This window comes from Cebus imitator, unplaced genomic scaffold, assembly GCF_001604975.1.
Source record: "Cebus imitator isolate Cc_AM_T3 unplaced genomic scaffold, Cebus_imitator-1.0 Scaffold56, whole genome shotgun sequence".
Classification (NCBI taxonomy): Eukaryota; Metazoa; Chordata; class Mammalia; order Primates; family Cebidae; genus Cebus; species Cebus imitator.
Genome location: NW_016107371.1, coordinates 2,242,205 through 2,254,366, shown reverse-complemented (window position 1 = coordinate 2,254,366; position 12,162 = coordinate 2,242,205). Strand labels below are relative to the sequence as shown.

General features: G+C 37.7%; 1 protein-coding gene across 2 annotated transcripts in view; it reads right to left on the bottom strand.

The window, feature by feature from the left end:
- ATP6V1C1 (ATPase H+ transporting V1 subunit C1) overlaps nucleotides 1–12,162 on the bottom strand; it is a 48,930-nt gene that overhangs the window by 21,444 nt on the left and 15,324 nt on the right. For both annotated transcript variants that reach the window (XM_017528919.2, XM_037738659.1), the window contains exons 2-4: nucleotides 8,128–8,298; nucleotides 6,699–6,766; nucleotides 765–850 (exon numbers count right to left, since the gene is read on the bottom strand). In XM_017528919.2, the coding sequence (XP_017384408.1) occupies nucleotides 765–850; nucleotides 6,699–6,766; nucleotides 8,128–8,259 (286 nt within the window). In that variant the 5' untranslated portion in view covers nucleotides 8,260–8,298. The remainder of the gene's footprint in view (nucleotides 1–764; nucleotides 851–6,698; nucleotides 6,767–8,127; nucleotides 8,299–12,162) is intronic.

Below are 12,162 nucleotides of genomic sequence, written 5' to 3'. Positions count from 1 at the left end.
GGACAGGGGCACTATTCTGCAATAAAATTAATAATTTCTGTTCTGAGGCTTTTACAGCTATACACTATTAAATACAAAAACCTATATAAGACAGCAGGTATTCAACTGGAACAATGCTGAGATATACAACTTGGAAACTTACTTGTAAATGTGTGAACAAATAGATCCTGGAAAGAACTAAGGCAAATCTTTACAATACTGCTCTTGCAGGAGACTTGACATCATATGATAAGCTGTATTATATATTCTGTAAGACTGTCTTCTACAAGATTATGTTTCAGGGGACAGCATGTACCTGGAAGTGTCACCAAATTCAGTAATAATAATTGTATTTTAATGGCTTTCTATTGTATTTAGTATCCTCTTCTATAATTTTTTTTTTTTCTGAGACAGAGTCTTGTTCTGTCACCCAGGCTGGAGTGCAGTGGCACGATCTTGGCTCACTGCAACCTCTGCCTCCTGGGTTCAAGCAATTCTCTTGCCTCAGCCTCCCGAGTAGCTAGAACTATAAGCACCCGCCACTGTGCCCGGTTAATTTTTGTGTTTTTTTTTAGTAGAGACGGGGTTTCATCATGTTGACCAGGCTGGTCTCAAACTCCTGGCCTCGTGATCTGCCCACCTCAGCCTCCAAAAGTGCTGGGATTATAGGCATGAGTCACCGCACCTGGCCTCTGCAGGCTTTTGACATTACTTTTCGTTTCTGTAGCTTAGTTTCATTCGCTTTATATGAGTTAATAATAATTAAATCATGAACATTAGCTTACCTCCATTAGCCAACAGATTCTCTTGAACTTTGTCTTTGCTGTCTTCTAGTACATCAGCCATGTATTGAGCCACTTTCTTAACCACTCTGGAGAGGAAAAAATCAACAACCGTTTTCAGAAAAAAGATCTAAATTCCATTCTAGATGATGAACATATTATACAAAGACATGAATTTGACTATATATGTTCCCATTATACCTATCCGTATAATATACAATACATGGATCTTATCTTTTAATGTTTTAAGGATAAAATGGACCAACATTTTGTTACATGCAAAAATCAACTGAGTAACTGTAGGGTTTTAAGGAGACTACATGCAACGTGTCTGCTGGTCTAGAAAGTCATGGGAAGGTAGTGAGAAACAGTCTGTAAATAGCCATATATTTATATGCCAAGAAACTAGACAATGCAAGGACTAAGAACAAAAGAGGAGGCCGGGAACTAGCATTCACAGTGCTCCTATGACATCAAGACACCGCTTTTCTTTAGGAAGAAAGGGATCTGACAGGTAAGAGAACATAAGCAATAAGTCATGATAAAAAATTAGGTCCTACATTATAAATTCATTAACTGTTTATTGAGCATCTACTATCTAAAAGGAGCTATGCTATGGAGGAAGCCATGCCAAAACTATTAGGTTGGTGCAAAAGTAATTGTGGTTCTGGCCATTACTTTCAAAAAAATAAAAAAAGGTAAAAACTGCAATTACTTTTGCACCAACCTAAACCAAGGTACCTACATACAACCTTGTCAATTCCTTCATTTATAAGAAAGAAACTGAGGTATAAAAGAATAAGTGACTTATCCAAAGTCACAAGACCAGTTAATGGCAGAGCCATGACTACTAGAAACACGTTGTCTTGACTTTGGAGTTCAGCATTCTTTTCCTCATTCCACGTCTGCCTCTAGGTCCTGGGTGGGCTTCAAAATCATCCAAGACAAAATCGCTACCTTCATACATTGCTTAAAATCTCTCTGGAAAGATTAAAAATATATATATAAATTACTAAATAGAAAGCAATCTGAAGTCAGTGCCAAGAGGGAAAAGAGATCACTTGCAGCTACTGTAATCAAGAAAGCCCAAGGGCTCATGAGCAGGTGATGAAGGACAGAAATGGGTTTAAAAGAATGATTACATGGGAAGAAACCATATTCTTGCCATGGGGCATAGTGTGAGTCAAGATAAGAGGTGGATAAGCAGTAGGCATCCAGAGAATGGTGAGGAGTCCAGACTGATGGGAGCAGCAGGCTGAGAAGCAGGGGAGCTTAGGCTAGGAAAGTGGGATGCCAGATTGCAGATGCATAGCCTCTGATGCCACACTCTGGACAGGGACCTAACACAGTCAAAACAGGATTCAGGACAAGTATTCTGATGACTACATATGCTCAATGGCTAGGAGGGGAAACTGGAAGACAAATTAAGAAACTCCTATAACTTTTTTTTCTCAAAAAAATGTGTGTGTGTATTTTTTTTTAGGAAAGAGTCTCGCTTTGCCATTCATGCTGGAGTGCACTGGTGCAATCATAGTGCATTGCAGCTTTGAACTTCTAGGCTCAAGAGATCCTCTTGCCTTGGTCCCTCAAGTAGGGGGGATTACAGGTGTGGGCCACAAAGCCTGACTTGTTAACAGTTTATACAGGAACCAATAAGGGCCAGGAAAGATGACAGAAGAGCTAAATGTAAATGACAGTTCTAGGTTGAGTGGTCTCAAACCTAAAAAGTAGAACAATTTCAGAAATAATGATGTAAGCCATAAGCCTTCAACATGTTTAACTTGAGGTTTGTACATACACTTACCTATGTCTCCAAAATTTACCCATTCCTTCAAAAGGGACAAACCATTCTCATAAAATTTGACAAGCATCTTATAAACAGAACCATTTGCTATGAACATTCTAAAATGCTGCATTTACCCCACAGAAGTACTTCAGAGTATAGAATCATCTGTGTCAAATTTATAAGCTTAACATTGAATAACCCAGAGCCTCATGATCTCCCTTTGCCTATTTACAAGAGGATCTATGTCAAGGTACACAATGTCACCTCAAACGTTATCTGCTCTAATGATTACATTTTTAAGAAAGTATAAACTATGATTTACCACATATATTCTACAATGTTTGGACTTTAAAACGTGGAGCATTTAAGTCATTAAGCTACCATCTGTCAATACTACCAAAGTCTAACAACAACATGGCTTTTAAAATCCTCAGATCTTTCAGGAGGACTGAGGAAGACGACTTGTGGAACAATGTGGACAAGAATAGCTGACAACTGCACAGATAACTTTAAATTCTGCTCACCAAACTAACTACATTTGCCCTAAATACTTTTCAGATTCCTTCCCTAAATATGAGCTGGTTGGGCACGATGACTCACACCTGTAACCTCAGCACTTTGGGACGCTGAGGTGGGAGGATTGCTTAAGGCCAGCAGTTTGAAACCAGCAACACAGCGAGACCCTGTCTCCACAAAAATAAAAATATAAAAATTAGCTGGGTGTGGTGTGCAAGCCTGTAGTCTTAGCTACTTGGGAAACTGAGGTGAAAGGACTGCTTGAGCCCAGAAGTTCAAGGATACAATGAGCTATGATTACGCCACTGCACTCCAGTCTGGGGGATACCAAGACCCTGTCTCTACAAAAAATAAAAAATAAATAAAATTTAAAATCTGAGCAAACTTTAAATTATATGCAGGACATCCATTAACAATTTAAAGAAAGAACTATAAAGACATCAAGGTGACCGATAAGGGTACAAATAAATGTTAATAATTATATTCTCAGGAACCTCCTTTCTCAGTGTCTCTTTGATTGTCATAACTTGTCACTGTAATGAGGTAGATGAGACCTCAGGGAAGACTCACTTTAGGGATGACAACCAAAAAAAAGTTTCCTTATTTTCTTCATTAAAAATGTATAAGCAAGAAACCAAAAGACTATTCTTTCCATCAGTTAGTGCTTTGAGTATATCATAATTATTTCCACTATATTTATAGTAATTCATAATAATCATTTGCTCTATATGAATATATGGAATTATAATCCTAAAAGTCACTTTTCCTTTCATCTTCTCTTTTCCATTCTAATGGTCAAGTGTCTGGTCCCAATTGAGCTTTTACCATCTCTTAACTAATCTACTGTGAAACTGTCTGATAAGTGGCCTTCTTGACTCAAATATTAAAGACCAGCAATACATCCTAGGTCTGTTCACCTCCTCATTACCTGTTGTTATGTGAAAAGATCTCTCCCTGCAACACTGACCTCTGTCTGTATTGCCACAGCCATTGCCTTGAAGTGGTTTTATCAAATCAGAAAAGCATTTTAGCAGCAGAAATGAGAAAATCCTCTAAAAATCCTAAGATAAAAGCTTTGTATCCCCAGAATTGAAGGAACTGTAGATTGATTCTGCCAACTAATTAAAATGCAGTTATGAAACATCCTATAACCATTTTCAGCTCAAATACACATGTACCTGAATTTCAAAAGTAATAAAAACTGCAGTTTAGAAAAACATTTCCAACTGAATTTTGAAGAAAAAAGCATAACCATCCTCAAATAAATGGAGTAGCATCCCATGTTCATGGATCAAAGACAATAATGCTAGGATGATGCTACTCCCCAAACTGATACACAGATTCAACACTATCCTCATCAAAATTCCAGCTGACTTACTTGCAGAAATTTGACACTGTTCCTAAAATTCTCACAAAAAGGCAAAGAACCCAGAATAGCCAATCTTGAAAAAAAAACAGTTGGAGAATTCACACTTTCTGATTTTAAAACTGATTACAAAGCTACAATCATCAATAATAATACAATAATAAAATAACCAATACAAACCACAATAATCAAGACAATGTGGTACTGGCATAGGAGAGAAACATAGATAAATGAAACAGAATTGAGAGTCCAGAAATAAACCCTCACATTTTTATTCAATTGATTTTCGGTAAGGGTAGCAAGACAATTCAATGGGGAAAAAAAGTCTTTTCAACAAATGGTGCTGGGACAACTAGATATTCACATCCAAAAGAATCAAGTTAGGCCCTTACCTCACAACATACATAAAACTTAACTCAAAATGAATCAAAGACCACAATGTGAAAGCTAAAACTATAGAACTCTTAGAGGAAAACACAGACATAAAACGGTATGACCCTGGATTATGGTGTCTTAGATATGATGCCAAAAATACAAGTGACAAAAGAAAAAAATTAATTGTACTTCATCAAAATGTAAAACTTTCATGCTTCACAGACACAATCAAGAAAACGAAGACATGGCCAGGCGCAGCAGATCATGCCTATAATCCCAGCACTTTTGGAGGCTGAGACAGGTGGATCACCTGATGTCAGGAGTTCAAGACCAGCCTGTCCACATGGTAAAACCCCATCTCTACTAAAAAATACAAAAATTAGCTGAGTGTTGCAGCTAGTGCCTGTAATCCCAGCTACTCAGGAGGCTGAGGCAGGAGAATTGCCTGAACCCAGGAGGCGGAGGTTGCGGTGAGCCGAGACTGCGCCATTGCACTCCAGCCTGGGTTAACAAGAGTGAAACTTTCCGTCTCAAAAAAAAAAAAATGAGCAAAGGATCTGAATAGACATTTCTCCAAGGAAGGAAAACAAATGGCCAAAAAACATGTGAAAAGATACTCAGCACATCACATCACATCAGCCAACAGGGAAATGCAAATTTTTTAAATGAGATACTATTTCATAACCCCTGGGATGGCTATAGCCAAAAAGACAAATAACAAGTGTTGGCAAGGATGTGAAGAAATGAAAATCTTCATACACTGCTGGTGGGAATATTAAATGGTACAGCCACTCTGGGAAAAAGCTGTCAGTTCCTCAGAAAGTTAAACATAGAGTTACCATATGACCCAGAAATTCCACTCTTAGGTACATACCCAAGAAAAATGAAAACGTATAAGAACACAAACTTGTACACAAATGTGTAGCACAGCAGCATTATTCTTATAAGCCAAAAAGTGGAAACAAACTAAATGCCCACCAACTGATGAATGGGTTAATGTGATATGTGTGTGTATACATATATAGTGGATTACCATTTAGTATTTAAAAGAAATGGGGCCGGGTGAGGTGGCTCATGCCTGTAATCCCAGCACTTTGGGAGGCCAAAGTGGGCAGATCACCTGAGGTCGGGAGTTTGAGACCAGCCTGACCAACATAGAGAAACTCCATCTCTAATAAAAAAAAATACAGAATTAGCCAGGTGTGGTGGCGCATGCCTGTAATCCCAGCTACTCGGGAGGATGAGGCAGGAGAATCACTTGAACCCTGGAGGCAGAGGTTGTAGTGAGTGGAGATCACACCATTGCACTCCAGCCTGGGCAACAAGAACAAAACTCTGTCACCAAAAAAAAGAAAGAAATATAGATATATGCAACAGCTTGGATGAACTATAAAACATTATGCTAAGCAAAAGATGTCAGTCACAAAAGACCATGTATTATATTCCATTTACAAGAAATGTCCAGACCAGGCAAATCTATAGTGGCAGAACAATTTGTGGGGCTGGGGGAGGGGGGCGAGGAGGGACAGGAAGTGACTGCTAATGGAACTAGGAATAGAGGATGATGAAATATTTAAAACTGACTGTGGCAACGGTTACATAACTCTGAATACACTAAGAATCACTGAATTGTACACTTGAAACAGGTGAAATGCATGGCATGTAAACTATATCTTAATAAAGACAGTAAAAAGAGAATCAGTATTTTCATATTTCAAACAGGTGTATTTTATGTAAATCGTACCTTCATAAAATTGATATACAAAGGGAAAAAAGTCATTGTTTCTAAAACCATTCCTATAAGCAGAGTACACATGTGATAATAAACCCAGTGTCCAGGTAGCCTGATAAGTGTCTCCCATTTTGCTCTACTCCATGCATGTAAGTACATTACCCTTCTACAAATGCATCCAGTTTAGCCAGTTCATCTGACAAGCCAACCAAGACATCCAGTGTGCCAACCTAAAAGGAAAATATATTCTGTTATTTAGGTAGCACCCTTTTTTTAAATAAAAAAGATGATACGTCTGGATTGAAAGTTCTCACAAATCTTAAATTCTCCCTATTTTATTTCATAACGTGTAAGCATAGTTAAATGATATTTGCCAGATATTTCAAAGATATTTATATGTACAAGATAATCCTTTAATTCACGGGTGTAAGCACCACTTAAGACTTGAAGACTCCTCAAAGACAGGTCTGTGCTTGTACTGTTCAATGACACTGGATCATGTGAAGTCTTAGTTTACAAAACCGGCTCTTAAGTAGGAGGTCCACGGATGTGCACTAGAGGGTCTGTAATTAAATTCTACATGCAAAACTGTGCATAAGTGAGCACGTTTAGGAGGAAACGTCCTGTCTCAAAGGTAACTGTAACTCCAAAAATATTAAGAATTGGTCATGTTATTGTATTTGTTTATATTTTCGAGATGGAGTCTCGCTCTGTTGCCCAGTCTGGAGTGCAGTGGTGTGATCTCAGCTCACTGCAACCTCTGCCTCTCGGGTTCTAGCGATTCTCCTGCCTCAGCCTCCTGAGTAGCTGAGATTACAGACGCCTGCCACCATGCCCGGCTAATTTTTGTATGTTTAGTAGAGACAGGGTTTCACCATGTTGGGCAGGCTGGTCTAAAACTCCTGACCTCAGGTGATCCACCCACCTCAGCCTCCCAAAGTGCTGGGTTTACAGGCATGAGCCACCACGCCCTGCCAAGAATCAGTCATTTTGAATATTTCTTAAATGAATGTTGCCTATGACTGCCCTCACTCAGTTAATCAGCAAAATGTCAGTATCATGATCTTTTCCATTCTTTACAAACGTTCCATCAACTGATTACTGGACACCTGCTTCACTTTGAGGCTGCTAGATTACTGATCTTTAATACAGTAATCTTAAATAGATGAACTAGATTAAATAACTGAGTTAGATTTGCCAAGTGTTATTAAGTATGTGCTATGGTAACACATTTACAGTGTAAGTCAGCATAATATAAATTTAGTAACAAAAACTTCACTACAATATTTAAGAAAATATATTACTAAGAGTTTTCATTTCTGAAAATCACATTTGTGAATGTAATACATCAAATACTTTCATAAGATTTTTCATTGCAATTTAGAAAAGCACAAAAAGCCTAAGTAGAGAGAGGTTATTCATTTTGGTAGTTTACTTCTAAAATTTCGAAGAAGATACATTTTAAATCATGCCAATGGCTGAAGAGGAGGTTTCCTTTCGAAGGAATCTGGGTATCTCATTTCCACTAAAAGAGAGAACTGGCCCTCCCCTAGATGATGAACTCATGCAATTTTGCACAGTGCAGCTTCACCTTTAAGTCAGGAATATTGAACTTGGAAGAGACAGCAAGATTATTGTTCTTTGAAGTTGCCGCGTGCAGTTTCTCCCATGTTTGCTGACAGGTTTTCTCCCCAGGAGCAGATATAAGCCAGAACTCAGTCATGTTTGTTACTGGGTATTTCCTCAAAAATCAAGAGAGATTCTGAAATGCAAAACGAAACAAAACAAAAAAACATTTATCATTTGTTTCTAAAGTATTTCAGAGTCACAGGAGAAGTTATAACAAATAACCTGTTTCAAAACTAATCTAATACTGGCATATGATCTCAAGCAAAGTGAAATTTACCGACCTAGAAGTAAATCTATATAAATGATGAAAAGATGATTTATTAATGATACTAGGAAAGAGTGATAAAAACCTTATATGTGAAGTACCTACTTTTTTTCATTATAAAACATCCTTAATGTGAAATAGTCAAGAAGTGAGATTACCCAAAATACCAGCCACCAAGAGTTTCCTTCAACCAACAAAGTTGAAGAGTTACAAATTTATAGGTTTATCTTAAAAAAAAATTTTTTTTGAGACAATGTCTCACTGTCACCCAGGCTGGAGTGCAGTGGCATGATCTCTGCTCACTGCAACCTCTGCCTCCCAGGTTCAAGCAATTCTTGTGCCTCAGCCTCCTGAGTAGGTAGGATTATAGGCGTGTGCCACCATGTCCAGCTAATTTTTATATTTTTAGTAGAGACAGGTTCTTGCCATGTTGGCCAGGCTGGCCTTAAAATCCTGGCCTCAAGTGATCCACTGGACCCAACCTATCTTAAACTTTTAAAGCATACAACCAAAATAGGAAATTTTTTTTAAAAGCATAATTTTAATCTTGGAGAAAGAATTTAATTGAATCAATGCATTTATAAACAGCCGTCACCAAATAAATTTGTCACACTGGCTTAGTAAATCCTACAAGGCTAGTCAATTTGGTGGTTAATTCTAATCTATAGTCAACCTACAAAAAACTCCTCAAATCTTTGATGAATACACTTAGTTGCCACTGAACATTTACAAATTTGCAAAAACAACAACAAAAAAATCTTAACAATCTGCTTGGCTATTTTAAAATATAGGGAGTTGGGAGAGTGGCATTCATGTGACATTTTTGGATCTGAGTGGCGGGTTGCAGGTCTCCCCTTTCAAAGAGGCCCATTAAGATTCATCTAACCTGGGCCGGGTGCGGTGGCTCACGCCTGTAATCCCAGCACTTTGGGAGGCCGAGGCAGGTGGATCATGAGGTCAAGAGATCGAGACCATCCTGGTCAACATGGTGAAACCCCGTCTCTACTAAAAATACAAAAAATCAGCTGGGCATGCTGGCGCGTGCCTGTAATCCCAGCTACTCAGGAGGCTGAGGCGGGAGAACTGTTTGAACCCAGGAGGCAGAGGTTGCGGTGAGCTGAGATCACGCCATTGCACTCCAGCCTGGGTAGCAAGAGCGAAACTCCATCTCAAAAAAAAAAAAGATTCATCTAACCCTCTTCTATAATTTCTTTTCTTCCTCCTTCCCCTTCCCACGCACACAGAAGGGGGGCTGGGGAAGTATAGAGACAAATCTAATCAGAATCTAAGTGGGTAAAGCACATAAACACAAGTGATAAAAATCAAAGTATTACAGTACCATTATTTTCCACTTTAATGTGCCTTCATGAGAACCAACACAAGCCTTCTGCTAACACTGCTTATTTAGCCTCTCCCGAAACTAATATTCAACGTCTCTAAATTGAATGTAACTATCTTACAAAGTTGTCCTAAGAACAAAATCAGATAACAAATGTGAAAAAAGTTTGTAAATGTAAATTTTCTTTAAAATGTAAAATGTTAAAATCATAATGGACTTTCATAATTGCCATAGCCCATTTTAATTAAAGTATCTACTTAAATTACCTATAATGAGTAGGTAATTAATCCCACCTACTCATTATAATACCATTGAAAGTGAACTTAACGTAGATGCCATCCTATATACTTGTTAATTTTCTAATTACTGTTTATAGAGAATCTATCATATAAAAAGTACTGGTCTAAATGCATTTATTATCTAAATTAATCTTCCCAACACCTCTATGAGATAAATATTACGCTTCCCATTTACAGATAAGAAATGGAGGTTAAACTGGTACAGATGTAGATGGTGGTATTAAATTAATATGTTAAGAAACCATACAGAAAATTTTTAAAAAAAGAAACTGTACTGTACGAGGACTTTTCTAACATTACTGATGAAGTCAAACCTTTATCAGCTTTACCTACACTTTCTGAAATGAAAGAGCTACACTTTCCGAAATGGCCAACAAGCTAAACACAAGCTTTTTAGTGATGGCCAGTCTAGCCAGAGAACAGCACGGCTTAACTGGCCATCCAAGGATGGAAGCTACTCACGAGCGCCACGCTCTAATGAGGGCACCCAAAGATAGGATTTGATTTCAAAACAGAAGCAAAAGCAAAATCCTCATTAGCCTACCCAAGAAACTTCAAATACTGAACTTTAAGGCTATTATATTACCATATTCTTTTCCAACCTGATTTTTTCATTCAACCTATTTTTAGAATTATCCAGTGATCATTAATTTTAATTGATATACAGTATTCTCTTATACGAATAAACTAAAATTTACTATCCACTTTTTCCTGGAATGACTGTTAAATTGTTTTTATGTCTTTGCTATAATAAACAATTCTGCTATGAACAATGTGTACATGTCTATATCTGTGAAAGAGCTTCTCTGGGATAGATAAAATAGCTGAATTACAGGATGTCTTCAAAGATAGAAGTGACATGTCTTTCCATGCTCCTATGCAGTATGAGTTTGTCTGTCCTTCTATCAAAAGGTGGAGCTGGCCTTGCGACTTGGCTTGACCAACTAAACACATGGAAGCCACACTGTGAGTTCAGGGCTCAGGCCTCAAGAGGTCGTGCAACTTCCACTTCTGTTTCTTGGACCACTGCTCTCAGACTACCACATAAGGAAGTCAGTCTAGCCTATTGCAAGTGACAAGGCCTCATGAGAACCAACAACCAGCATGAACTACCAGACATGTGACTGAGGCCATTTTGAGCCCTCCAGCCCAGCGACTCTCCCAGCTGAATGCAACTGTATCAGTGAGCCCAGGCAAAACAAGCAGAGGGACCACCCAGCAACTCACAGAATTAGGAGAAATAAGAAATCACTGTTTTAAGCCACCAAGCTTTGGGGTGGATTATTGCGCAGCAGGAAACAACTGACACAGACCGCTGCCAACTCTTTTGGGTATTGCCAAAGTATTATCCAAAGCCCCTACCAACTTAAGTTCCTACCAGCAGAGTAAGAGTTTCTATTTCCACAACTGAAAAAACGCACAATGGTATATATTGTTCATAGTTACATATACTTACAGAAAATACTAAAACAGGCATAGATAGGGGTTTAGTTTTGTATGTAAGTTTTCATTAAACAAATCTGGGGCAAATATAGCAAAATGTTAATACTTGCTAAGTTGGCATGGATGTCGTCAACTGGTAATATTTAAAATTTTTCTGTATATCCGAAATACTTCAAAACTAAATATTTTTTTAATTGTTACAATCTATTTAATTTACAAATTAAAACATAACACTGCATAGCAAATTTATTAAAAATAAAATTTCAGTGAACTTTCAAATGGGATATTCAGAGAATAATCTAGATACCAAATTAATCCTGAAAGTACAACCTTTCTGTTTTACACCCAGTTGAAATGCTTACTAGTCTGTTTTTATCTTCTTATGACCAAGTATAACACATTGTAGACAATGCTTTTGGAGTCTGGGTTTGTTTTGAAAGTATTTTTGGATCCTGAAGCAGGAGGATCACTTGAGCTCAGGAGTTCAAGATCAGCATATTTTTATTTTTAAAAAATAAATTTAAAAAAGTATTTGGGGGTCAATATGTTCAACAATCTAATTGTATAATGTTGCAAGGGTAGGAGCTCAGGCTACACATGTACTAACTCCAGAACCTGTCTCAAGAAGTTGCTTTTTTTTTTTTTTTTTTT